This window comes from Carettochelys insculpta, chromosome 30, assembly GCF_033958435.1.
Source record: "Carettochelys insculpta isolate YL-2023 chromosome 30, ASM3395843v1, whole genome shotgun sequence".
NCBI classification, from domain to species: Eukaryota; Metazoa; Chordata; order Testudines; family Carettochelyidae; genus Carettochelys; species Carettochelys insculpta.
The window spans coordinates 15627147-15654942 of NC_134166.1; the positions used below are offsets into that span (position 1 = coordinate 15627147).

General features: G+C 63.2%; 1 protein-coding gene across 1 annotated transcript in view; it reads right to left on the reverse strand.

The window, feature by feature from the left end:
* Nucleotides 1-5448: 5448 nt before the first annotated feature.
* Nucleotides 5449-27796, reverse strand: part of MEGF8 (multiple EGF like domains 8) — a 77703-nt gene continuing 55355 nt past the window's right edge. The window contains exons 26-43 of the mRNA XM_074981350.1: nt 27276-27490; nt 27014-27124; nt 26548-26666; nt 26051-26255; nt 24801-24972; nt 24060-24223; nt 22764-22908; nt 22169-22403; nt 21234-21366; nt 20750-20960; nt 20118-20332; nt 19597-19804; nt 19086-19248; nt 18803-18995; nt 18215-18385; nt 18003-18133; nt 7935-8067; nt 5449-7453 (exon numbers count right to left, since the gene is read on the reverse strand). Coding sequence (XP_074837451.1) covers nt 6275-7453; nt 7935-8067; nt 18003-18133; nt 18215-18385; nt 18803-18995; nt 19086-19248; nt 19597-19804; nt 20118-20332; nt 20750-20960; nt 21234-21366; nt 22169-22403; nt 22764-22908; nt 24060-24223; nt 24801-24972; nt 26051-26255; nt 26548-26666; nt 27014-27124; nt 27276-27490 — 4103 coding nt within the window. The 3' untranslated portion in view covers nt 5449-6274. The remainder of the gene's footprint in view (nt 7454-7934; nt 8068-18002; nt 18134-18214; nt 18386-18802; nt 18996-19085; nt 19249-19596; nt 19805-20117; nt 20333-20749; nt 20961-21233; nt 21367-22168; nt 22404-22763; nt 22909-24059; nt 24224-24800; nt 24973-26050; nt 26256-26547; nt 26667-27013; nt 27125-27275; nt 27491-27796) is intronic.

Here is a 27796-nt window from a genome sequence, read left to right on the forward strand (position 1 = left end):
CACAGCGCCCAGCCCCACGTCTGAGGCATCGGTGAAGACCTGGAAGGGTTTGTGTAAGTCTGGATTTGCCAGCACTGGGGCCCTGACCAGAGCCTCCTTCAGCGTGCAGAGGGCCTCTTGGCACTGCTCGGTCCAGACCACCTTGTCAGGCTTTCCCTTTTTACACAGCTCCGTGAGGGGGGCTGCGATGGAGCTAAAGTGGGGCACAAACCTCCGGTAGTACCCCACCATCCCAATGAAGACCTGGACCTGCCTCTTAGTCTGGGGTGTTGGCCAATCTCTGACAGCCTCCACTTTAGCTGGCTCTGGCTTTAAGCAGCTGCTGCCCACCTTGGCCATGTCTACACTAGCCCCAAACTTCGTCAACGTTTACTAATAAAGCGCTCAAATACATATGCAGCGCTTCATTAGCATGTGGGCGGCTGCGGCACTTCGAAATTGACACGCCCCGCCGCCGCACAGCTCATCCCGACAGGGCTCCTTTTCTAAAGGACCCGCCTACATTGAAGTCCCCTTATTCCTATGTGCAGATGGGAATCGGGACTTTGAAGTAGGCGGGTCCTTTGGAAAAGGAGCCCCGTTGGGACGAGCCGCATGGGAGCGGGGCGCGTCAATTTGGAAGTGCTGTGGCTGCCCGCATGCTAATGAAGCGCTGAATATGCATTTCAGTGCTTCATTAGTAAACGTCAAAATGGCCATTTGCATGGCCAAGTCGAAGTTTGGGGCTAGTGTAGACACGGCCCTTGTGGCCCAGGTAGGTCACCTCAGCCATCCCCACCTTGCACTTCCCTGCCTTGATAATCAGCCCGGCCTTCTGAAGTCGGTCCAGCGCCCGCTAGACCTGGAACACATGGTCCTCCCATGTCTGGCTGAAGATGCAAATGTCGTCCATGTAAGCCAGGGCAAAGCTCTCCATCCCTTTCAGTAGCTGGTCCACCAGACGCTGGAAGGTAGCAGGTGCCCCCTTGAGGCCAAAGGGCAGGACCAGGAACTCGTAGAGCCCCACAGGGGTGATGAAAGCCGACTTGAGCCGGGCATCTTCGTCTAATGGCACTTGCCAGTACCCCTTGGTGAGGTCTATGGTGGTGAGGTAACGGGCTCCCCCCAGCTTGTCTAAAAGGTCACCAGGCCTGGGCATGGGGTAGGCGTCCGATACAGTGATGGCGTTAAGCTTGCGCAGTCCACACAAAACTGAACAGAACCATCTTTTTTAGGGACTATCACCACGGGAGAGGCCCAGGGGCTGGAGGAAGGTTGGATCACCCCCAGAGCCAGCATGTCTTCAACCTCCCGCTCTATGTCCTGAGCCATCTTCCCTGTGGCTCTGAATGACACACACTTGATAGGGGCGTGGGTGCCTGTCTCTATTCAGTGGACAGCCAGGTCAGTGCGTCCGGGTCTGTCAGAAAACAGCCGTTGGTGTGAACTCAGCACCTCCTTGATCTCCATCTGCTGGGCAGGGGTCAGCTGGTCTGAGAGGGGAATAGACTCCAGCAAGGAGCTGGGTCCAGTCCCTGTGAGCAAATCCACCAAGGGATCATCCCCCGCCCCTCCCAGTGTCTGCACACGGCCAGCACCAAGTGCTCCCTGTCCCAGTAAGGTTTCATCATGTTCACATGATAGACGTGGTGGCTGTGGGCCTGGTTCGACAGTTCCACCACATAGTACACCTCATTTAGCTGTTTGACGACCTTGAAGGGCCCATCCCAGGCAGCTTGTTCTGCCGCACAGGTACAAGAACCATCGCTTGGTCCCCGGTGGCATAGGCTCGGGCCCGGGCGTTACGGCCATACCAGACCTTTTGCTTCCTTTGGGCCATGGAGAGGTTCTCCCTGACCAGGCCCATGAGCTCAGTGAGTTTTTCCCTGAAGGTCAGTACATACTGTATCACTGACTCCCCTTCAGGAGAGGCCGTCCCCTCCCACTCTTCTCTGAGCAAGTCCAAGGTCCCCGTACCCTCCTTCCGTACAGCAGCTCAAACGGGGAGAACCCTGTGGATTCCTGGGGCACCTCCCTGTATGCAAACAGCAGGTGGGGTAAGTACTTGTCCCAGTCATGGGGGTATTGATTCATGAAGGTTCTCAGCATCTGCTTCAGAGTCCCATTGAACCTCTCCACCAGCCCATTGGTCTGGGGCTGGTAGTCTGTGGCCCAGGTGTACCGGACCCCACACTTGTCCAACAAGCTTTGCAGCAGGGCCGACATGAAGTTGGACCCCCTGATCCGTGAGGACCTTGGGGAACCCCACTCTGCTGAAAATGGACAGCAGTGCATCCGCCACAGTGTCAGCTTTGATTGAGGTCAAGGCCACTGCTTCTGGGTATCGTGTGGCAAAAATCTACCACCACCAAAATATATTTCTTCCCCAAACGCGTTGCCTTGCTGAAGGGTCCCACTATGTCCATAACCACTTTCTGGAAAGGCTCCTCTATGATGGGCAGTGGCCTCAGGGCAGCTTTCCCCTTGTCTCAGGTCTTCCCCACCCTCTGGCAGGGATCGCAAGACAGGCAATATAGATGGACAGCTGCAAAGATCCCTGGCCAAAAAAAAGTTCTGTAACAACCTTTCCTTGGTGAGGTGGATCCCCTGGTGTCCTGTGAGCGGGATGTCATGCGCTAGGTACAGCAACCTGGGCCAGTACCTTTGGGGAACCACCAGTTGCCTCTGGACCTTCCATGGCTCCGCTTTGCGTCTAGGAACCCATTCCCGGTACAGGAATCCCTTTTCCCACAGGAATCTCTCCCTGCAGCCCTCCCCCAGCTGTGGAGCTGGGCTGAGACTGGCCAGTTCCCTCAGCTTCTGCAAGGAGGGGTCTCTCTGCTGCTCTGCCTGGAACTCTTTGGCCGGGGCAGGGGTGGAAGCCACTTCCCCATCCTTGCCTGGCCAAAACCACAGGCCTGTGAGATCTGGTTTTTGGGGGCCCCCTTTCTCTCAGGGTTGGTCCCTGTGGCTTCGGCTGGGCTTGTACCCCCAAATCTGGGGAACGCACCCCTCATTTTCTTTGGCTACGGGTCAGGACCAGGGCACGAGGGCGTTCACCTTGCCAGTTCTCCAGGTCAGCCCCCATCAGTACATCCGCCGGAAAATGGCTGTGCACGCCCACCTCCTTGGTCCTTCCTTCTTCCCCCATTTCAGGTGCACCCTCGCCATGGGCACCTTGAAAGGGGTCCCCTCAATTCCTGTTACAGTCAGGTGGGAATTGGGTATCATGCAGCCCGGTGCCACCACCCCGGGTTGGGCCAGCATCACGTCAGCACCTGTGTCCCAGAACCCTGTGACCTTTTTCCCGTCTACCTCGAGAGGTGTGAGACACTCGCTCCACAGAGGCAGCGCCGCCCCCCCACTCTGTAAACTGACCTCTGAGCATTTGGGCTCCCTGAGGAGCTGGTCTGTGGGACGGACTCAGCCCAATCCAAGTACCGACTGTCAGCACCACCCACCTTGGCCGCCAGCCCCTCTGGCTTCTGGGACTCCACCCAGTTGATTCCACAACCCCCGGGCCTGCTCAACCTGTCTGGGAGCTTGGGGCACTGGGCTGCTCTATGCCCCTTTCGCCCCCAGCGATAACAGCCCGGGTCTTCTTGTGTCCCTCGGGCCGGCTGCTCTGTCCAGGCTCTGCTTGGCTCTCTGGGGGGTAGGTGGCCGGCCCCTCTTTCCTGGGCTCGCCCAAGAGGTGGTCCCCTCTGTCGTACGGTCAGGAACCGGTCTCTCTGAGATTCTCGGTCTCTCTGGGACTCCCTCTCTCTCCGGGACTCCCTCTCTTTCTGGGGCTCACTTTCAAACATGGCCTGGCTGTTTGTGAAGTCATCTGCCAGTTTCCCTGCACTGTGTGAATCCCCAGCCCTCTGGTCCACGAGCCACACCCTCAGGTCAGGTGAGCACATCTCGTAGAATCGCTCCAGGACTGCCAGCTCGACCAGGTCCTTTACGGACTGGACCCCCATCCCGAACACCCACTTCCGGTAGTATTGCCTCAGGCGGGAGGCCACATCTACATAGGTTTCCTCTGGCCTCTTCTGTGCCTCCTGGAACCTCTTCTTGTACATCTCCAGAGTGAGCCTGAACTTTGCAGCAGGGCCTCTTTGACCCGTTCATAGTCCCCAGGCTGCAGCCCCTCCAGCTGGCTGAGCACCGCTGTGGCCTTCTGGCCCAGCAACGGGGTGAGGTGTCAGAGCCATTCAGCTGGGGGAACCTCATGCAGCTCACAGGCTCGCTCAAAGGCGGTAAGGAACTCATCCATGTCCCCTGGGTCCTGACACTGGGCCAGCACACGCGTCTCCAAGTGACTGGCCACCCCGAGCTGCCTGGCCCTCTCCCCGCTTACTGCAGCTGGGACCTCTTGGCATCTCGCCTCTGCCATGGCCCGCTCATGCTCTTGCTCTCTCTCCTCCCACTCTCGCTCTCTCTCCTCTCGCTGTCTCTCTTGTAGCTGGCGCTCGTGTTCACGCTCCCTTTCCCGTTCCTGGCGCTCACGGTCCCTCTACCGTTCCTGGGCTTCCAGTTCCTTTAATCTCACCTCGAGCTCCAGCCGTCGCAGCTCGCGGTGGGGGACTCTGCCTGCGATGGACCACCGCTAGCTGAGCGCTACCTGGTGGGCACCATGTCTGTCTGACAGCGTCGAGCCCCCGCTCCTGTCAGAGTCCGAAACGCTTCCTGAGGGTGACCGGCCACTTTCTGCCGGGACAGGCTCTGCCCGCCCCTGGATCGGTCATTCTCTTCCAGCTGGGCAATCAGCTGGGCCTTGGTTGCCTTCCCCGTGGTCAGGCCCCTCTCTCTGCACAGCCCTGCTAGCTCTGCCTTCAGGAGTTGGGTATAATCCATCTCCCCACTGTCTCCCGGGGTATCCACTCACCAGCAGCAGCTGCAGGAATGGCTCTGTTCCCCCTCTGGCTCTTGTGAGGCTCCTTCCTTCTCTTGCGCACAGTCAGCCACTTGTGGGAGCTCATCCGTGGGTGCAGTGCATCCCACTTCTGACACCAGTGTGATGGGGTTTAGGGATCCCCATGCACTGCACCCCGGCCACAGGCAGGAGTGACTGTCACTCAGCAGGTACAACAGGAGGTTTAGTCCGCAAGAGATGACCAGTTTCTCACAGAAGCGTCAGTACAGCAGTCAGAGACAGTCCTTCCAACCTGTCCTGGGGAGAGGAGCCCGAGGGGTGCCCCTCTGGGGTGTAGCTCCCCCTCCTCAGGCTGGCTGCCTTCCAGCTCCCTCTTCCCTCCAGCCTCTAACTGCCGCGCTCGATTCAAAACCAGCCCAGCTCCTCCCTCCTCTTTGTTCAGGGCAGAGGTGTTACCTGCCAGCCTAGGTTATAGCCCCAGGGTCATCCTTAGCCACTGGGAGCTGCTCTGCTTGTCTCCCACATCCAGCCTGAGTCTCACACATGCACTCCCCCCACCCCCACCCCACCCACACACAGAGACATGGAGAGAGAGGGGGAGCCGAGGGGCAGGCACAGGGGCTGTTCTCTTTATTTACCCCTCTCCTTGTTTTACATACAGGAATCGACACCCACAGGTCCAGGATCAAACTCTCCTTTCTGACCCTAGCGCCCCGAGGAGCTGGCCCCACGCCAGCCTCAGTGCTCAGGGGCAGACGGGGCTGGAACCAGGGCAAAATTTGCTCCCACTCCCCCAGCCTCTGCCACCCCGTCCACAGCAATCCAGCTGCCCTGGCTTGGGGCAAGCTCAGGGGCCCAGCAACCTGCAGTGTCCCTGTGCACATCTAGGCAGGTATAGCCCTGGTAGCTCACAGCGCCGGGCTGGCGGGAGGGGGGCCGGGCCCCAGCAGTTCACAGTGCCGGGCTGGCGGGAGAGGGGCCGGGCCGGCGGGAGAGGGGCCGGGCCCCAGCAGTTCACAGCGCCAGGCTGGCGGGAGGGGGGCCGGGCCGCAGCAGTTCACAGCGCCGGGCCGGCGGGAGAGGGGCCGGGCCGCAGCAGTTCACAGCGCCGGGCTGGCGGGAGGGGGGCCGGGCCGCAGCAGTTCACAGCGCCGGGCCGGCGGGAGGGGGGCCGGGCCGGCGGGAGAGGGGCCGGGCCGCAGCAGTTCACAGCGCCAGGCTGGCGGGAGGGGGGCCGGGCCCCAGCAGTTCACAGCGCCGGGCTGGCGGGAGGGGGGCCGGGCCGCAGCAGTTCACAGCGCCGGGCTGGCGGGAGAGGGGCCGGGCCGGCGGGAGAGGGGCCGGGCCCCAGCAGTTCACAGCGCCAGGCTGGCGGGAGGGGGGCCGGGCCCCAGCAGTTCACAGCGCCGGGCTGGCGGGGTGCAGTTCTGTGGCTCACAGCGACATGCTGGTGAGGTGGTCATGGCTCAGCAGCCCTTTGCGGGCGCTGCCAGCCCCGTGGCTGCCGCTGCAGTAGTCCTGCAGGTTGTGGCGCAGCATGACTAGGGCAGAGCCCAGGCAGGCACAGTTGGGGGCCTGGGTGCCCCCGGGCAGCTGGAAGAGCACGGTGGCCACACCAGCCATGCCGTCGTCTGTGGGCTCCAGCGTGACAGGCCCCACGCGGAAGCTGGAGTAGGAGTAGCCCAGCAGGTGGGAGAGGAAGGGCTCGGAGCGGCGGAAGTGGGCAGCGTAGGGCGCCTCGGGGTAGGGCTTGAGGCGGCTGGGCAGGGCTGGGGGGGCAAGCAGTGGGGGGTGCTTGGGGGGCCGGGCAGGCAGGAAGACCAGCTCGGCAGTGGCGTGGGGCTCGGGCTCGAAGCAGACGGTGACCTTGGCGAAGGGGCGGCTGGCCATCTTGGTCATCTCCTGCAGCTGGCGGTGCTGCTCATGGCGCAGGTCCAGGAACTGCTTCACTTTCCAGAGCAGGACGCAGGCGGAGAGGAAGAGGAAGAAGCAGGAGAAGAAGACGGAGAAGAAGACAAAGAGGTCGATGTGGGCCTGGTCCTGGCGGAAGAAGAGCAGCCCCTGCGAGTCGCTGGCGTTGGGGCCGGCGCCCACGCCCAGCAGCAGCAGGTAGAAGCGGCTGGACTTGAGGGTGTGCACCTCGTGGGGGTAGGTCACTACCACGCGGTCCCGCACCCCACGCACCACCAGCACGGCCTGGGGCGCCCGCACCGTCAGGTAGGTGATGAGGCCATGGGGGTGCTCCTCCTGCAGCTGGGGCGGGGCCGTGCCGTTGGGCCCCTCCTCGGCCCCGCCCGGCGCCAGCACCCGCACCGTGTGCACGCCCGTGGCCCGGTCCACGTCCACGGCAAAGGTGTCGTAGGTGGGGGAGACGAACAGGTCCACGGCGCCGAAGGTCACGTCCACGGTGATGCGGATGTCCACGTTGGTGAACTTGGGCTGCACCCCAAAGAGCACAGTGCGCCCGCGCGGCAGGTGCTGCAGGTTGGGCTGGTGGAAGCAGTTGCTCTGCGAGGTGGGGTCGAAGCAGAATTCCTGCTCCACCGAGATGAGCCGGTAGCACTGCAGCCCCCCAACGGGCGCCCCGTGGAACGAGTCCCGGCACTTGGCGCACTGCAGGGGGAGGGGAGACTCAGCCAGAACAGCCTCCTCCCGCCACTCGCTTAGCTCTTGCCCCAGGGTACCTGGAGCAGGCCTGGCTGGCTCCACCCCCACCTGGTGTTGTAGCAGTTCTAGCTAGGCTGGCTCCGCCCACACCTGGTATGCAGATCAGGCCTGGCTGGCCCCACCCCCCCACTCCAGGCTCCACCCCCACCTGGTGTTGTAGCAGTTCTAGCTAGGCTGGCTCCGCCCACACCTGGTATGCAGATCAGGCCTGGCTGGCCCCACCCCCCCACTCCAGGCTCCACCCCCACCTGGTGTTGTAGCAGTTCTAGCTAGGCTGGCTCCGCCCACACCTGGTATGCAGATCAGGCCTGGCTGGCTCCACCCCCACCTGGTGCTTGTAGCAGTTCTAGCTAGGCTGGCTCCGCCCATACCCGGTATGCAGATCAGACCTGGCTGGCCCCGCCCCCACCCCAGGCTCCACCCCCACCTGGTACTTGTAGCAGTCCTTCTTGTCGGCCTGGGCGCTGTTCTGACAGGGGCCCGTCTCTGTGTTGTTCTGGCAGGGGCAGCCCGTCCCATCCAGTTCGTTACAAGTGTCCGCGTGGCCGTTACACTGGCACCTGCAGGGGCGCAGGCAGGTCAGGAGGGGACTTGTCCCCCAGGCACGGCGAAACTGAGCCGGGAGCGGGGGCGGGGGCGCAGCTTTTGGGAACCAGGACAGACCCTGCAAAGACTCAACAGAGCCCGTCGCTGGCGCCATCAGCAGCGGTAACTGACGTAGGTGAAGTGTCACGTCAGCACCTGCTCCCCTGGCCCGGCTCCTCCTCCCCTCAGGAAATGGTCGGCTGTTTAGCGCCGAAGGAGCTGGGCACAACTGTGCTGCTTTGGGTACCATCCAGGGACTGTGGCTGGACCCTTTGGGCCCCAGAAGAATGTGTGTGGAGACAGTGACAGGTGTAACAACCTCTCACCGGAGTTGGGGCGGGGCTGGGCTGGTAGAGCAGCGGGGAAGGCTGGGGGGTTTGCTGGTGCGGCTTCTAGCTGGCTGGGTGGGGGGGCTTGTTGGCTTTGCCTCAGTGGGAAGGAAATCCCAGCCTGGGGCGCGAGTGGCCCAGATTTAAGCCAAGGTCCCTGGATCGATTTCTCCAGCTGCTCCCTGCATCCCCCTCAGGTTGCTGTTGGCTCCCATGGACCCGAGGGGCTCAGCCTGCCAGGACACGGACGGGTCAGGAGCTCGTGGCCAACCCCCGGGCAGTCCCACTCCACAGCAGGCTCCCACCCAGCCCCCACGACAACGTACCAGCAGCACCTGGCCCTGGCTCCCCCCAGCCCTCCCACTCCCGTGCAGCCCCTTCCCTGCAGCTGCCCACACCATCGGAGACCCTACGAGCGCCGGCTCCCACGTGCCGTGTCTGTGCACCTGTTCACACCCCCGTGGTACCCATGGCTGGGCACTGGTGACCCCTGCGCTGCACACTCGTAGAGAGGGTAGGAGGGAGCCCAGCCCCCCCCCTTCTGCTTGGGGTGGGTGTGGGACAGGCACTGCCCCACGGGAGGGGGCAAACGTCCCTGCTCCCAGGTGCTGCTGACTCCTGGCAGCCACGGCCCCAGGGGAATGAGCCTGATCTCAGGCGAACCGGCAGCAGCCATGGTCACCCAAAGCTTTGCCTCGGCCCAGCTGTGCCCCAGTGAAGCAAGTGTCCGCCCTGCCGCTGGGCTGGGCTGGGCTGGGCTGGGCTGGCTGCTGAAGAGGAGGGTGAGAGCCAGGCCCACGGCAGGAGCACACCTGCCAGGGCACAGCAGGCTTGTACGCGCAGGCCTAGCCCTCTGGGTGGAGACGGGCCATGGGGTCCAGACACGCAGGCGCGGCTCCCCCGAGCTGAGGACGACCGCCCGGCGGGGGTGGAATTGGGCCACCTCTGATGGGACTTGCGGGACCGGCCGCAGCTGGACCGGGCAGCCCTGCTGCCTGCAGCGCCCCGAGCTCCGCCCCAGAACGGCGCCTCCCCCAGGCCGCAGCACACACGCACACCACCAAGTGCCAGGGCCAGCTCCAGGGGGCCTGAGCGCTGGGAGGCGCTGGGCCATTGGGCCGGCTCTCAGATTGCCTGGAAGCCATTCTCTGGGGCAGGGCCGGCTGCGTCCTCTGGACATCAACCTCTGCGCGCTGGTAGGCGGCCCAGCCACCGAGGCTGCATGGGGGAGACCTGCCCTTGCTGAGCCCCTCTTGGAGCTCCAGGCACAGCAGAGGGGGAGCTTGGCTGGAGCACATGACCTATGAGGAGAGGCTGAGGGATCTGGGCTTGTTTAGTTTACAGAAGAGAAGACTGAGGGGTGATTTAATAGCAGCCTTCAGCTTCCTGCAGGGGAGCTCTAAAGAGGATGGAGAGAGACTGTTCTCAGTGGTGACAGGCGGCAGAACAAGGAGCGATGGTCTGAAGTTGCAGAGGGGGAGGTGTAGGTTGGATATTAGGAAAAACTCCTTCCCCAGGCGGGTGGTGAAGCACTGGAATGTGTTACTAGAGAGGTGGTGGATTCTCCATCCCTGGAGGTTTTTAAGTCCCGGCTGGACGAGGTCCTGGCTGGGATGACTTAGTGGGGGTTGATCCTGCTTGGGGCAGGGGGCTGGACGAGAGACCTCCTGAGGTCCCTTCCAGCCCTGGGATTTGATGATTCTAACACACCGACTCTTCCACTCAGCACAGCTGGAGATGACTCAGCTGCAAGCTGGCAGTGCCGGTGCGCCCGCATGTGACATGCAGAACTGACCCACGAACGTTTGTCCCGTTTACCTCAAGGGCGGAGTCCCAGTCCCCTGGGTCAGAGAGGGGATAATTACCCCAAGGAGACTGTGCAGGGCCTCTAGCCCTGGAGCAACCAGCTGAGGCAGCCCAGGAGGACAACAGCTGGTGACTTCCCTGGCCTTGGCGATTAGGAAGTAAAGGCAGCAGAACCCTCTTCCCGTCAGTGGTGGTGGAATCTCCTCTGTAGCCCCCTGGAGAGCACCAGGCCCCCTACTACTGCCACCAAGAGAGGTCCCCGAAGAGGGCAGCACCAGCTGCAGGGCTCTTTGGACTCCTGCCGTGACCAGACCCCAGGCAGAGGTGAGAATAGGAACCAGCACACTCCTCTCGGTTCCCTGGGCTGGGTGTGGATGGGGAGGGATGGGGATGGGGATGAGATGGTGCCAGGCCCCTGATTGAGCTGTGCCAGGTGAGAGTGGCCCAGAATGTCCAGGAACCAGACGGGTCCCCAAAAGGCATCTCCAGGCAGAGGCTGTCAAGTGTCAAAGTTCCCTCTTGTTCCACCCATGTGAAGAATAAATATTCTCCTGTGCACCGAGGCACAAGGATCTGCGTCCCACCCATAGAAACAGCAGCTGTGGGTGCTCTACCGGTCAGCTGGGCACCACCTGAAATTCCTACTGAGCGGGGGTCCAAGCAGTGAGAACACAAGACTGGCCAGCCTGGGTCAGACCAAAGCTCCATCCATCCCAGCATCCCCTCTGCCACCAGCGGCCAATCCTGAGGGCCCCCAAGGGAGTAAACGGATCAGGGAATCGCTGAGTGAGCTCTCTCCCAACATCCCCTTCCAGCCTCTGGCACACAGCAGCTAAGGACCCTATTCCTCCCCTGCCATGGACGGACCAAACCTTCGTCAACTCATCTTAGAATCACAAAATCACAGAATCCCAGGGCTGGAAGGGACCTCAGGAGGTCATCTAGACCAGCCCCTTGCTTCAAGCAGGATCAAACCCACTAAGTCATCCCAGCTGGGACTTAAAAACCTCAAGGGATGGAGAATCCACCACCTCTCTAGGCAACACATTCCAGTGCTTCACCACCCGCCTGGCAAAGTAGTTTTTCCTAATATCCAACCTACTCCTCTCCCTCTGTAACTTCAGACCATTGCTCCTTGTTCTGCCATCTGACACCACTGAGAACAGTTTCTCACCCTCCTCTTTAGAGCTCCCCTTCAGGAAGCTGAAGGCTGCTATTAAATCACCCCTGTCTTCTCTTCTGTAAACTAAACAAGCCCAAATCCCTCAGCCCCTCCTCATAGGCCATGTTCTCCAGCCCCTTAATCATTTTTGTTGCCCTCCACTGAACCTGCTCCAGCAAATCCAGATCCTTTTATACTGGAGGGCCCAAAACTGGACACAATATTCCAGATGTGGCCTCACCAGTGCCAAATAGAGGGGAACAACCACTTCTCTCGATCTGCTCGAAATGCTCCTCCTAATGCACCCCAGTGTGCCGTCAGCCTTCTTGGCTACAAGGGCACACTGTTGACTCATCTCCAGCCTCTCATCCACCAGAACCCCTAGGTCCCCTTCCATCGTATTGCTGCTGAGCCAATTGGTCCCCAGCCTGTAACAATCTTCAGATTCTTCCACCCCAGGTGCAGGACTCTACAGTTCTTCTTGAACTGCAGCTGACTTCTTTTGGCCCAGTCCTCCAACTTATACAGGTCACTCTGGATTCTCTCTCCACCCTCCAATATATCTACCTCTCCCTCTAGCTTTATGTCACCCGCAAGCTTGTTGAGGGTGTGTGATGGGGTTCAGGGGTCCCCCTGCACTGCACCCCATCTGCTGGCAGGAGTGACTCTCACTCAGCAGGTAAAACAGAAGGTTTATTAGGCAACAGATGCCCAGTTTCTCACAGAAGCGACAGCACAGCAGTCAGAGACAGTCCTTCCAACCCGTCCTGGGGAGAAGACCCCGAGGGGTGCCCCTCTGGGGTGTAGCTTTCCCCCTCCTCAGGCTGGCTGCCTTCCAGCTCCTCCTTCCCCAGCTTCCTAACTGCCGCCCCCGATTCAAAACCCAGCTCGGCTCCTCCCTCCTCTTTGTTCAGGGCAGAGGTGTTACCTGCCAGTTGTAGCCCCAGGGTCATCCTTAGCCACTGGGAGCTGCTGCTTGTCTCTCACATCCAGCCTGACTCACACATGCACTCCCCACACTCCATCACAGGGTGGAATCCAGTCCCTCATTCAGGTCATTAATAAAGATGTTGAATAACACAGGCCCCAGAACCGAGCCTTGCGGCACTCCGCTTGGAACAGACCGCCATCCAGATACTGAGCCATTGACCACAACCCATTGGGTCTGACCATCAAGCCAGCTTTCTATCCATCTTATAGTCCAAGGATCTAATCCAAATTTCCTTAACTTAACTTATGGTAAGAATGTTGTGGGAGACTGTATCAAAAGCTTTGTGAAATCAAGGTATATCACATCCATTAACTTCCCCATGTCCACAGAGCTTGTTACCTCATCATAGAAGCTAATCAGATTGGTCAGGCAGGACTTGCCCCTGGTGAATCCATGTTGGCTACTTTTGATCACTTTCCCCTCTTGCAAGTGCTCCCAAATGGATTCCTTGAGGATCCCCCTCCATTATTTTCCCAGGAACTGAAGTAAGGCTGACCGGTCTATAGTTCCCTGGACTGTCCTTTCCTTTTTTACAGAAGGGCACCACATTTGCCTTTTTCCAGTCATCCAGGATCTCTCCCGATCTCCAAGAGTCTTCAAAGTCAATGGCCAATGGCTCGGCAATGACATCTGCCAATTCCCTCTGTACGCTTGGGCGCATTAAATCCAGACCCCTGGATTTGTGTACATCTAGTTTTTCTAGACAGCTCTTAACTTGTTCCTTCCCCACCGATAGCTGCTCTCCACCTTCCCATACTGCATTGTCTAGGACCACAGTGTGGAAGTTGACTTTGTCTGCAAAGACTGAGGCAAAAAAAGCATTGAGTACTTCAGCTTTTTTTACATCATCTGTCACTAGGTTACCTTCCTCATCCAGTAATGGCCCCACACCTTCCCTGATAACCTGTTTATTGTTAACATGCCTGTAGAAACCCTTCTTGTTACTCTTCATATCCCTTGCCAGCTGCAGTTCCAATTGTGCTCTCGCTTTCCTGATTACTGCCCAGCATTCTCCAGCCGTATGTTTATACTCCTTAGTCATCTGTCCATGTTTCCATTTCTTGTATGCATCCTTTTTGAGTTTAAGCTGACTAAGGATTTCCCTGTTAAGCCAAGCTGGTTGCCTACCATGTTTGCATTTCTTACTATGCAGCAGGATGGTTTGTTCCTGTGCCTTCAGCATGACTTCTTTAAAATACTGCCAGTTCTCTTCAACTCTTTTCCCCTTCATCTTCATTTCCCAAGGGATCCTGCCCATCAGCTCTCTCAGGGAATCGGGATCTGCTCTTTTGAAATCGAGGGCCTGTATGTTACTGCTCACCCTTCTTCCTTTTGCCAGATCCTGAAATCTACCGTCTCATGGTCACTGCGGCCGAGGTTTCCACCAGTTCTTCCCTGGTTGTGAGCAGCAGGTCAGGTTGCGCACAGCTCCTGGTCGGTTCCTTCAGCACTTGTACCAAGAAGTTATCCTCAACATTCTCCAAAAATGTCCTGGATTGTCTGTGTGCTGCTGTGTTGGTCTCCCAACAAATGTCCGGATGGTTAAAGTCTCCCATGAGAACCAGGGCCTGTGATTTGGAAGCGTCTCTTAGTTGTCTGAAGAAATCGTCATCTACCTCATCTACCTGATCTGGGGGTCTATAGCAGACACCAACTACAACATCACCTCTGTTACTTCCACCTCCAAGCTTAACTCAAAGTCACTCAACTGGATTTTCTCCCTCCTTATACTGGAGCTCTGAGCAATCACACAGCTCCCTCACACACAGCGCAACTCCTCCTCCTTTCTCCTGTCTGTCCTTCCTGAACAGTTTATAACCTTCCACGATCTGCTCCAGTTATGTAAATCATCCCACCAAGTCTCCGTTATTCCAACCACCTCATACTTCTCTCACTGTGCCAGGGCCTCTAATTCTTCCTGGTTGTTCCTCAGGCTTCTTGTACTTTTCTGAACCCTGTTAAAGTCCTGTGCTCCACACGCTCCGAGCGAGCAGTTCCAGCGGCCGACCCGGCACTGTGTGCAGAAAAACTTCCTTTTGACGCATGTAAATGTGCTGCCCAGTCACTCCATGCGCTGCCCCCGAATTCCTGTCTTGGAAACAAGTAACTTTTCCTTGTTCACTTTTTCCACACCAGACAGTCAGCTCCTCTCAGCTCTCTGGGAGCACCCACAGCCTCATGAGACTGACAGTGGCCTGCCGTCCCCAACCGACCCTCCAGCCACACCTCTCAGCTCTCTGGGCACACCAGCACCTCGTGAGACCAGCAGCTATAATCTGATGGGGGTTCTGGGTACAACTGGAGAAATCAACCCAGGGTATCTCTGCTTAAATCCGGGCCATTTACAGCCCCAGGCTGGGATTTCCTTCTCACTTAGGCAAATCCAAGCAGCCACAAAAGTACCTCTGCCAGCCCCAGTGGCCAGCCAGCAGCCGCACAAGCAAACCCACAGACTTCCCCGCTGCTCTACCAGCCCAGACCAACACCCCCAACTCAGGTGGAGCGGTTATTCAGCTTATTTCATCCAATCCACACAGATTCTTCTGGGCCCTGAAGAGTCCAGCTGCAGTCCCTGGTCAATATATCCAGGTATATTACCCACATCACCACGCTGGGCCTAATCCCTCAGATCTAAACATCTCAGGATTAACCAAAAAAAGGAACAAGGTTAGAGTGAAAACCTGGTAAAGCGAGGTTTTACCTACATCAATTACAGCGATTGACACAGGCCAGCAACATTCTCTGCTGATCCTTGGAAGTCTCTGAAAGTCCGTCCCATAAGGGATATAACTCCAAGTGACACAGCTTTAGTTCCTGGAGAACTGTGGATCTGGCCAGCTGGGGTCCGCATGCTGGGACATGGATCCTTCCCAACAGGATCCAGAACCAAGAAGACAGACCAAGTCCACCTCATGGTTCTCCCTTGTCTCCAGACAAAACCCCTTCTTCTTCCGGTAGGCCTTGAGGGTTAAAGTCACGTGGCCCCGGTGAGCCGCTGTGGCACACTGCCATTGGTTGCTGGTGTTGCCAGTCCACCCCGCTCATTTACATGGCAGGTGGGATGGATGTCTGGGTGTCTGATTTCAGTCCTTTGTCAGCCCAGCTCAGTGGGCTGCATCCCACTGCTAATTCCCAAGCATCAGGGATGTGCATTCGATGTCTGAGCACACCTGGTTTCCATCCCATTGTTTATCCCAATGTCCTGGCTGGGGCTGAAGTCCCACCTCCTGTTGTGAAGCTCAGCACTAAAGCATTTGCTACCACAGCGACAGAGCTGGGATGTAGTGGGGGGGGCGCATGTGAGCCACAGGCTGAGCCGCTCCCACCAGCTGCGGATGAGCCCTGGGGCTGTAGCCCAAGCTGGCAGGTAACACCTCTGTCCTGAACACCGGGTGGAGAGGAGCCCGGCTGGTTTGAATTAGAGGCGGCAGTTAGTGTGGGGGAGTCCGGAGGCTGGAGAGGAACAAAGTCTGGCCAGGCCCAAGCCAGGAGCTCCAGAGCTGGGGTTCCCTCTGGGTATCTCCTCCCCCCAGCACGGCGCAGACAGCCCTTCTGGTGGCTGTGCTGACAAATCTGTACCACGCTGCATCTCTGTCGCCTAATAAACCCTCTCTTCCAGCTGCTGAGTGAGTCACCCTGGCTGCAGGTCGGGGGCAGAGCGTGGGGACCCCGAGCCCCATTACAGTAGCTAAAAGCTGTAACTTTACCTACTAACATGATATGGACAGGTAAGTAGCACACACGGATTCAGGGCGTCCTCGGCTCTCATTCGATGCCTCGAAGGAGCCCCCAGCACAGTATTTGGAGCCAACCAATACACTGGGCACACCAAATGGCTTCCAATATACAACCACAATCACATGACACCAGCAGCAGCCGTCCGTCCCCAGCTGACCTGCCGTCTGCACCTCTCAGCTCTCCCGGAGCAGCGGCTCTTCCTCGCAAGGGTGGGGAAGAGCAGGTGCCCCCCGGTTTGCCCTGGCCGGACGGTACCACCACTGGTGTCTGCATCGGCCTGGGGCTGAGCTGCAATTCAGTGCAGGACCCATCCTGGGACTGGTTCCAGCGCCGACCCTGGAGGCCAGCTCAGGTCGGTCCATGTGTCCTGGCAGTGCCAGTGTCAGTGCCTGGGCTGTGGGAGCTCAGGGGGTTGGAAAGGCCCAGAGCAGCAGCGCTCGTCCCAGCGCTAGTGCCGTGTGCTCCACCTGCACCTACCTCCCGGAACTGGAAGGGGCCTTAGGAGGTCTGCGAGCCCAGCCCCGGCCCTCCCAGCAGGACCTGGCACCATCCCTGGGGGATTTTACCTTTTGTATCTATTTGCCCCGGGTCCCTAACTGGCCCTCAAGGCTGGAGCTCACAGCCCTGGGTTTAGCAGGCCAGCGCTCACACCGCTGAGCTGCCAGCCCCGACCCCTCGCCCACGGAGGAGGGAGTGCTGGTTGTCGAGGGGCTGGGGCCACAGCTCCAGCGTGGGCACTAAGGGGCTCTTCCCTAGAGGCTGACTGGGACTGGCCTGAGCATGAGGTGCTCGGTGCCACGAAGCGGTGCCACTTCCTGCCAATCGTGGAGCCTCGGCCCTGGGTGGTCCTGGCAGCAGAAGCCGCTGCCATGCCAGGAAGGGAGAGCCGCCCTGCACAGGCCTGGCTCTGTCCTCAGCTCCCTTGGCCGTCCTTGGTGCCAGGGAATAGCCTCCTGCGGCAGAGTCATCAGGGCCTGTGGCTGCACCCGCGGCAGCTGGGGAGCTGCCCCTCCCAGCCAGCGCCCAGATGCCAGGGCAGGTTGATGGTCGCCCAGGCTTTGGGGCTGAAGCCCCAGGCCCTGGGGAGGAGACAGACAGAGCCTGGCTCCCACCAGCCGCACCTCAGCACAGGAGCCACCACTCACTGACAACGGCAGGCGAGGAGCACGATGAGTGTGCAACACCAGGGGGCGCCAGAACCAGGCCGACAGCCGGCAGGAGGGAAATCCCTCGCACGGCCGCACGGGGTGCGCGCACCTCGGCACTCGAGGAGCTGAGCTCGCTGGTCCAGCTCTCGGTTGGGTGCCCGTGGCCCCACCTCCCAGGCTGCACATCACTCGTTCGGCTGGGTGTCAGTCAGCGACTGACGGGGGCCGTTAGCCAATGGTCAGTGAGGGCTTTGGCACAACCATGGGCTGAGGCTTCGGGCTCCACGTGCTCTGTGTAAACCGAGATCCAGCAGGAGGCTCTTGGAACTGGCTCCAGGATGCAGCCCCGGCCAGACGGCACCCGGGCCCCCGAGGCCTCACAGCACCGGGGGCCGCTGCCAGGTCGGGAACTGCCAGGAGCACTGCCTGAGTCCCAGGGTAACGGGCTCTGCACTGGGTGCGCCCCTCCACCAGCTCCTGCCCAGCCTCTGCCGCTCCACACTGGGTGCTCCTCCCGCCCCCCCAGCCTCTGTGTACCAGGTGCCCCCAGCCCTGCGGCGCCGTACCGGGTACACCCCCACCCATCCCCCGCGGCGCTGTACCGGGTAAACCTCCCCCCATCCCCCGTCGCGCCATACCAGGTGCTCCCCCATTCCCCACAGTGCCATACCGGGTACACCCTCACCCATCCCCCACAGCGCTGTACCGGGTGCCCCCCCAGCCCCCGCAGCCGTACCGGGTGCACTTCCCCTCCAGCAGGAAGTAGCCATGCAGGCAGCTCTCGCAGCGCTCCCCGAAGCTGTTGTTCTGGCAGCCCACGCAGACAGCGGTGTCCTCGGCCGGCCCCTCGGCCACCCACCTGAGGATCTGCAGAGAGGGGGTGAGAAAGGGCGACCGCGACCCCCAAGCCCCTGGGGCTCCGCCCCCCCCGCCCAGAGCCCGGCTCACCAGGGCGGGCTCCAGCGGGAAGCGGGCGGGGTCTCGCCGGGCAGCCCCCAGCTCCTCGCGGGAGATGCAGACCTCGCTGTTCCCGCGACAGAAGGCGCGGCAGGGCCGGCAGGTGCCCCCGTTGAGGGCTGAGCCCACGAAGAGCGGCTGGCACTTCTCGCAGTGTGCCCCCTGCAGGAGAGGGGTCATCAGCACAGGCACCCCAGAGCCCCTGGCCCCCACCACCCCACCTCCTGCAGGGACGCCAGAGCAATCCTCAGGGGCCTCCTTCCCCACCCCTCCCCCAGAGCAGCTCCCCCCACCGCTACGCAGAGACCCCAGAACCTCCTCAGGCTGAGAAACCACGTCACCAGCCACCACCCCATAGGGCCACAGACCTCTCCCAGCCCCGCCCCCTCACCAGGGCGTGGAAGTGGCGCCCCGGCCCCGCCCCCTCACCAGGGCGTGGAAGTGGCGCCCCGACCCCGCCCCCCTCATGGCGTGGAAGTGGTGCCCCGCCCCCGCCCCCTCACCAGGGCGTGGAAGTGGTGCCCCGGCCCCACCCCCTCACCAGGGCGTGGAAGTGGTGCCCCGGCCCCACCCCCTCACCAGGGTGTGGTTGTGACACTGCAGACACTGGTCGCGCGCCCCGACGCCGGCGCAGTCGCTGTGCCGGTTGCAGTGACACTCCACCGAGCAGTTCTCGCCCACGTAGCCGAAGTGGCAGCGGCAGCGGTTGGGCTCCACGCACGTCCCGTTCACACAGCCCTGCTGGCAGACTGGCTGGCACAGCCCCGTGGCGCTGCAGGGGCGGGAGAGGCTCAGGCACCTGGCCGAGGCGGTGCCCCCGGTGCCCCCACCCGCCCGCCCGCCCGCCCGCTCGCCCGCTCACTTGTGCAGGGTGTAGCCACTGCGGCAGGTGCACTCGTAGCCCTGCGGCCGGTCGTGGCAGGTCTGCGTCTCGTTGCAGTCGTGGTGCCCGTTCAGACACTCATTCTCCGGCGGGCACGACAGGAAGGACCAGGTGGCCCCCGGGCCACACGCCTGCGCCAGCCCTGCAGAGAGCGGCATTGTGGGTAACTCCCTCCTCTGCCAGCCCTGCAGAGAGTGGCATTGTGGGTAACGCCACCTGCGCCAGCCCTGCCCAGCGGCATTGTGGGTAACTCCCTCCCCCGCCAGCCCCACCCCTGCGGAAAGCAACACCGTGGGTACAAGCCTCCTTGGGCTGCCCCCAGAGCAAAGCATCATGGGTAAGGGCAGGTGACGCTCCTGCAGGAGGGAAGGAATCGTGGGACCCGCCCCAGGCAGCTACAGCATTACCGGAACCAGCCCTGAGTGTGGGGGGTGAAGGGCTGGCCTCCTGGAGTGAGGCATTGTGGGTAAAGGCCCCAGCCGATACCTACCATGCCGGGGTCCCCCCAGGCCGCCCTCCAGGCAGCGCCCGTGGCCGTTCTCACCGGGGCGGCCGCACCAGCCACAGCGGGGCTGGCGAGTGCAGACGGCGCATTGCAGGGCGCGAGCGCAGGGGGGGGTGCAGCTCTCGGCCCCACTCAGCACCCGGCCGCACAGCCCCGCCAGGCACCGCATGGGCAGGTAGGTGGGGCTCATGCACTGTGGGGAGAAATGGGGCTCAGTGCTCTGCTCACTGGTGTGGCCCCCCTGAGACCATCATGCGCCCCCCCCTGCCCCAGCACCGCCCCCGGGATCAACCCCCCAGAAACCATCATGTGCACCCCCCATCTCCCTTCCCCCAGCACCGCCCCCGGGATCCCCCCACCACCTTCAATCCCCCCCCACCCCGAGACCATCACACGACTCCCACCTCCCCTCCCCCAGCACCGCCCCCGGGATCCCCCATCCCCAGGTACGACTCCCCTGAGGTCATCCCTCCTCGCAGGCCCCACCGCTCCGCGGGACGGCACACCTGGCGCAGGCTGACGCTCCAGACGCAGTGCTGCCAGCCCCCGTCGGCCCCCTTGGAGCCCAGGCAGTCGTGGCAGGAGCTGTGGTTGTGGCAGGGGGTGGGGCAGGCCAGGGGGGGTGAGGACTCCACGGGCATGGGCGAGACGTTGAGCAGCGAGTGGCTGAAGCACGTCCAGTCGTAGGTGGGCTGAACGCTTAAGATGCGCCGGGTCTCGCCTGCGGGCGGCAGCGTGGGCTGCCCTCTCCGTGGGCTTTCCTGCCCGCCAGCCCAATGGGCGCCCCCGCCGCCCCGGCTCTCTGCCCCCGCCGCCCCTGCCGCCCCCGGCTCTCTGCCCCCGGTTCTCTGCCTCCGCCTGCCCCCGCCGCCCCCGGCTCTCTGCCCCCGGTTCTCTGCCTCCGCCTGCCCCCGCCGCCCCCAGTTCTCTGCCTCCGCCTGCCCCCGCCGCCCCCAGTCCTCTGCCCCCGCTGCCCCCGCTGCCTCCAGTTCTCTGCCCCCGCCCGCCCCCGCCGCGCCCAGGACCAGCTCCAGTTCTTTGCCCTTGCCCACCCCCCACTGCCCCCAGGACTGGCTCCAATTCTCTGCCTTTGCCTGCCCCCCGCTGCCCGCCAGGCCCTCGCTCCCCAGTGCCCTACCGGTGCGTTTGAACTGGCGCGTCCACATGCACTTCCCCGAGGCGGTGCAGGCTGGGCAGTCGGCCGCCTCGCAGGATGTCTCCGAGCAGTTGCTGGCCACGAAGATCTCGCGCTGGTTGATGCGACAGTCGTTCTCCGACGTGCAGCTCCCGGCGCTGCCGATGCAGGCGCCCTCGGGGCAGTTGGTGCACCACTTGCAGGGGGGCGCAGCCTGGGGGGCAGGGGACGGGCTTAACTGGGGCATCCCTCCACCTCCCCCCCACCCGGTACCCTACAGCCACTGCCCGCTCCGCCCCCCCCACCCAGCTGGGGCCTCCTGGTCCTGCAGCCAGAACTCTGTTCCATTGCACACCCAGCACCCCCTGCTCCCCACTGCACCCCCAGATGGTGTCCCTCCAGCCAGCAGCCCCAGATTTCCACCGCCCCCAGCCAGTGCCCCACCCCACTCCCCAGGGCCAGGCCAGGGGAGCAGCCAGACACTCACGGTGACTCCTGGCCCAGGGTTCATGGCCTGGGGGTGCCGGGCCAGACACTCGCTGCAGGTCCTCAGGCGCCGGCACTCGTCAGCTGACCGCGGTGTGGGGAAGCAGGCAGAGGCCCCAGCTGGACAGCCCAGCCTGGGGGGAGACCAGTGAAACCAGGGGACCACAGGCCTGCCCCCACTGCCAGCCCCATTGGCCAGGCCTGCTCTCACGACCAGGGGCCCCTGCCGCCCTGCACGCTCACCCGGAATGAGAGTTCATGCACCATGGTCACACCTGGGCCCCATGTGTGCCACACCCTGCCTGGCATGGCCACGCCCTCATCTCTATGGCCACACCCCCTGCCAGCTGTGCTAATGGCCACACGCCGCCTGGTATGGCCACGCCCTCATCTCTATGGCCACACCCCCTGCCAGCTGTGCTAATGGCCACACCCCGCCTGGCATGGCCACGCCCTCATCTCTAGGGGCACACCCCCTGCCAGCTGTGCTAATGGCCACACCCCGCCTGGTATGGCCACGCCCTCATCTCTATGGCCACACCCCCTGTCAGCTGTGCTAATGGCCACACCCCGCCTGGTATGGCCACGCCCTCATCTCTATGGCCACACCCCCTGCCAGCTGTGCTAATGGCCACACCCCGCCTGATATGGCCACGCCCTCATCTCTATGGCCACACCCCCTGCCAGCTGTGCTAATGGCCACAACCTCATGTCTATAGCCACGCCCCCCCACCAGCTATGTGAACATCAACCCCCCTTCTGATATGGCCACGCCCCCTGCCAGCTGTGCTAATGGCCACGCCCCTTCTGCTATGGCCACACCTGTTTCCTGCTGTGCCAATGGCCACGTCTCCACTTTCTACCACACCAACAGGTACAGCACGTCTTCCCCATGGCCACGGCCCTCTGCCCCACGCCCCCCCTTCCCCACCCCACCTTTCAGCAGCGTCGGTGGAGAGGCAGCTGCTGTGGCACCAGGTGCAGCTGGTGCTGGAGTGGTTGCAGGCGTCGGGGCTGGGGAAGACGAGGCAGGGGTCAGACGGCACAGTCAGCACCGCCATGCGCCCCAGCGCTACCCCGCTGAACCCGCCTGAGACGTAGATCCGGCCCCCGACCGCAGCCACCGCATGGGCCACCGACTCGTTCATGGGCACACCGACCACCGCTGGGCCTGGGGCAGAGCAAAGGAGCCTGGCTAGGCTGTGATACTCTCATGGACTCTGACTCGCACAGACCTCCGGGACTGGCAGCGCAGCACCAGCAGGGGCCTGAGTGCCTGGGTGCCTGCTGCCCTCGAGCCGAGACCCCCCAGTCCTGGGCCCCCACGGGTATCTTAACACACACATTGTAGTAAAAGTCAGTCAGCTCCCAGCAAAGCATTCTGGGTAACCAGCTAGCCCCGGCCTGGGGGAGAGCAGAGCATTCTGGGTAACCAGCTAGCCCCGGCCTGGGGGAGGAACACGATGGCCTTGGGGGAGGGGCTGGAGGAATGTGGCTCTGAGGAGTGGGGGGGAATATTTACCCCCCGTACCCGTGTGGCTGGGCAGGATCCAGGTGTTGCAGAGGAGCTGGTAGAGCAGCACGTGGTTGGAGAAGTCCTGGGCCTCCGTGCGTCCCCCAACCACCACCATGGTGTCCCGCACCACGGCCGCCGCGTGGAAGAAGTGGGACAGTGGCTGGGGGGAGACGGGGGGTGAGAACCCACACAACTCCCCTGCACCCCCAGCCTTACCCCTGCCACCCACCCCCCACAACCCCCCTGCACCCCCACCCTTACCCCCTGCCACCCACCCGCTGCAACCCCCCCTGCACCCCCAGACTTACTCCCTGCCGCCCGCCCCTCGCAACCCCCCCTGCACCCCCACCCTTATCCCCTGCCACCCACCCGCTGCAACCCCCCCTGCACCCCCACCCTTACCCCCCTGCCGCCCGCCTTCCACAACCCCCAGGCCACCCGTCTGCACAACTCTCCCTGTGCCGCCTGCCCCCCCACAGCCCCCCTGGGCCACCCGCCTTCCATAACCCCCTGCACCCCCAACCTTACCACCCTACCGCCTGCCTTCCACAACCCCCTGAGCTGCCCGTCCCCCCACAGCCCCCCTGGGCCGCCCACCTTCCACAACCCCCCTGCACCCCCAGCCTTACCCCCCTACCGCCTGCCTCCCACAACCCCCTGCACCCCCAACCTTACCCGCCTTCCACAACCCCCCTGCACCCCCAGCCTTACCCCCCTACCGCCTGCCTTCCACAACCCCCTGAGCTGCCCGTCCCCCCACAGCCCCCCTGGGCCGCCCACCTTCCACAACCCCCTGCACCCCCAGCCTTACCCCCCTACCGCCTGCCTCCCACAACCCCCTGCACCCCCAACCTTACCCCCCTGCCACCCGCCTTCCACAACCCCGAGCTGCCCGCCCCCCCACACCTCCCCCACAGCCCCCCTGCACCCCCAACCTTACCCCCCGCCACCCGCCTTCCACAACACCCCTGCATCCTCAACCTTACCCCCCTGCCGCCTGCCCCCCACAACCCTCCGGGCCACCCACCCGCACAACTCCGCCTGGGCCACCTGCCCCCCACAGCCCCCCTGCACCTTCAACCTTACCCCCCGGGCCACCGCCACTCCACAACCCCCTGGGTCACCCTCCCCTCACAACCCCCCTGCACCCCAATCTTCCCATCTGTGCCACCCGTCCTCCACAACACCCCTCCACCCTCCCAACCCCCCTGGGCAACCCCCCCACACACCACCAACCTTAACTCCTCCTGGGCCCCAAAACACTCCCTAAACCCTCTAGACCCCATAGCCCAGCCTCAGACTGCCCCCCACCTTGGGGCCCTGGGCGGGGGCCAGCAAGCTCCAGGTGCGGCTGGGGCAGTGCAGGCTGTAGAGCTCAGGGGAGGGCGAGACCGTCTCCACATGGAAGCGCTGCCCCCCGAAGACGTAGATGGCATCGGTGCCCTCGTGGTACACGGCCGAGTGTCCGTACAGGCCTAGGGCAGAGAGGGCAGCCGCTGACCCCTTCTCCGGGCACTGGCCCACACCAGGAGCTGAGGGCCCACCGGAAGGGGAGCTGAGCCGAGCCAGCCACCCTGCCCTGCCCTGCCCTGCTGGGAGGAAGCACACTGGGGAGGCAGCTGGGCAGGGGAGATTGCACCTGCTGGGGGGTCCCAGACACCCGCCTGCCCACCAGCACTCGCTCTCCACATGGGGGTACGCAGGGGGGTTGTATCCAGGGGGCTGTGAGGGGGCAGGAAGATCACATCTGTGGGAGGGGCTCGGCCACCAGCCCCGCCTGCCAGCACTCACTCTATAGGTGGGGGGGGGGTCCTGGGGGAGGGTTATACCTGGGGGCGGTCCTGGCCACCAGTCCCACTGCCGGCGCTCACTCCTATGTGGGGCAGAACAGGACCTGGTGGGCCCCGCCTGCCAGTGCTCACTCCACACACGGGGCAGGGCGGGGCGGTACCTGTGGGCGTTGGTACCTGTGGCGGGGGTCCCAGCCACCAGCCCCGCCCGCCAGCGCTCGCTCCACACGCGGGGCGGGGCGGTACCTGGGGGCGTTGGTACCTGTGGGGGGGGTCCCAGCCACCGGCCCCGCCCGCCAGCGCTCGCTCTCCACGCTGTATTCCAGCAGCTGCTTGTTGAAGCCGTCGGCCGGGGAGTAGCCGCCGATGAGCAGCAGGGAGGCGCCGCCACGGGCAGTCAGGGTGTGGCCGGCCACAGCCGGGAGCAGGGGGTCCTGTGGGATGTAACGATACCGGCTCGTGAGATGCACACACCAATCACGGTTGCTACCAGGGCTCCACAGCTGCAGCCCCTTTCTCCCCAGCGGGCGGCGTGGGGGGCGCCGGAGGGCTGACGGCTGGCTGGGTCGCGTCCCCTGGCTCTGTGCCGGATGGCAGATCCGCGGCCAGGCCTGGCCGCACACCTCGAGCAGGGCCGACCCGCAGGTGAGCAGCTCTGGGCGATGGCGGCTCACCCGGCCCCCTCCTGCCGCCCAACCTCAGCCCTCACCTCCAGCTCTGACCTGCCTGCAACCCACACGCTGCCAGCTCTGTGCACAGATGGCTACTGCGCCCCCCCGCCCGTCGGCCGCGCCAGCAGTGAGCTGTCCGCCCGAGACCTTGGCCACTGGCGTGTGAGACGTGATTCCTTCTGCAGGGCGACTCCCCCCATTCAGGCGCAGAGGGACTGGCCCTGGGGGCGGGAGGACCCTGCCGGCGTTTGGTGCCATTGGCTTTCACGCCCTCCTGCTGCTGGGGATACGTGGGGGGGCTGGCGCGGTAGAGGGGACGGCTGGTGTGACTGCTGCCCAGCGTGGTGCCAGATGCGCCCGGGGCCAGGCCTGGTGCCGTACAGTGGAGGCCCCCAGGGCACCGCAGATGCTGGCACAGGCCTCTGGTCATCCAGCCGGGGCCATTCGGGTGCCCAGACTCCTGGAGGCAGAGCTGGGGGAGTCTTGGGGTGGAGGTCATTGGGGGTGGGGGCACAAGAGTCAGTAGGGGACAGAGGTCACCCCAGGGTCAGCATTAGGGTGGGAGTCCCATCAGTGAAAGGTCAGGTCAGCGAGGGGTCAGGAGCTGCACAGGGGCAGCTGGGAGGTCAGGGGCCAGAGCAGGGTCACGGCGGGGTCGGCATGGGGTCATGGCAGGGTCAGCATGGGGTCACGGTAGGGTCACGGCGGGGTCGGCATGGGGTCACGGTAGGGTCACAGCGGGGTCGGCATGGGGTCATGGCAGGGTCAGCATGGGGGCACAGTAGGGTCGGCATGGGGGCACAGAGGGGTCGGCATGGGGTCACGGCGGGGGTTGCACTACCTGCTCCTGCCTCCACTGCAGCGTGGTGAGGTTGAGCACCCAGCAGTCACTGGCGATGCCACTGGCCGTCAGCCCCCCGAGCACCACCATGGCCTGGCGGGACGGCACATAGGCCGCCGCGTGGAAGTAGCGGGGGCTGGGCCCCGGCCCCCCGTCCTCTGTCCCTGCCAACATCTGGGTCCAGCGGCGCTCAGGGACGGAGTACCTGTGGGGAGAGACCCAGAGCGAGAGCGTTCCCTAGAGCCAAGGGAGTCGGAGCCCCAGTGACCCCCCCAGACCCATGGATGGCCCCTCCCCCACCAGGGATACTAGGGCCTGACCCACCTGCAGTCAGAAGAGGACCAGGGTTGGGGTGCGGCCCATGGAAGTGGGTGGAGTTATGGGCCCTGTGGTGGGGACAGGAGAACCCACAGGTGCAGGGACAGGCTGGGCAGAGGCCAGTGTGCCCTGGGGTGGAGCCTGAGGAAGGGGACAGAGCTCAGGGGCTCTCCGCTCACCTGTAGACATTTCCCAGCAGCCCCTGGCGCAGAGACAGGCCCCCAAACATCCACAGCGTGGCCTCTGGCCCCTCCACCATGGTGTGGCCCAGACGGTGCAGGAACCGGCTGGCTGTGTCCTGGGGCAGGCACAGAGGCAGGGTCAGAGCAGGGGGCCATGGATGATGCCTGGGGGCGGTGTGGGGACAGGCCAGTCCCCAGTGTCTGCAGGAGGGTGGATGGGGGGTGTCCACACCAGCCAGGGGGGCATCTATCAGGGCCAGGGGGATACTCTAGCAGGGTGCCAATGCTGGATGGAGTAGGGGTGCCCAAGCAGGCAGAGAGTACCCAAACAGGGCATGCGGGGCATGCAAAGGGAGAGCATGGCGGGGGTGCCCAACAGGCGGTGTCTGGGGAGGGCAGGGCAGGGCGCCCAGCAGGCGGTGTCTGGGGAGGGCAGGGCAGGGTGCCAGGCAGGGGCACTTACAGGCGTCAGCTGGCTGTCCATCAGTGTCTCCCAGACGAGCTTCCCCGGGTCCAGTGGCACTGAACAGTCTGCGCCCCCGAACCCCTCTCCACAGACACAGAGACCCAGACTCTGGGGGGCAGGAGGGGAGGGTGAGAGGGGCACAGCCCCACCCAGCTCCGACCCTCAGCAGAGACCTGGGCCCAGTTCGGGGCCCCCCCAGGACTTGCCCTGGGCAGTCCCCAGCCCACCTCTCCTCCCCTGGCCGCCCCGCACCACTCACCATGTTGCAGAGGCCCTGGCCGGCGTGGGCTGAGCAGTCCCCAGGGCAGACCTGCAGCTGGCAGTGGGGCCCGGCATAGCCCGCTCGGCACACGCAGCGCCCGCCCCGGCACTCCTGGCTGGGCTGGCAGCCGGGCTGGCAGCGATGCACCGTGAAGGTGGCATTGAACCCCGACGCCTCACTGGAGTTGGCCTCGTAGTACAGAACCAGCAGCCCTGGGGCGGGGCGGAGGGGTGAACTGTCTGCCCCTCTTGTGCCCGGCCAGGGGACATGGGGGAGCCTCGTTCCCACCCCCACCCCACCCCCAGCTGGGGAGTCTGAGACCCCCGACACCTTGTGCCCTTAACCTTGGGGCTGAGTGGTGGGTGTGCTTCAGTTTCCCTGAAGCACTTCTCAGGTACCCAGAGGTGAGAGGGGCTGGAGGAGGGGGGGACAGGCATGGCCCCCTCAGGGCTGTGACCAGCCACCTGGCACAAAGACCAGCCACCCCTGGTGCAACAGCCAGGCCCTGGGGGGACTCA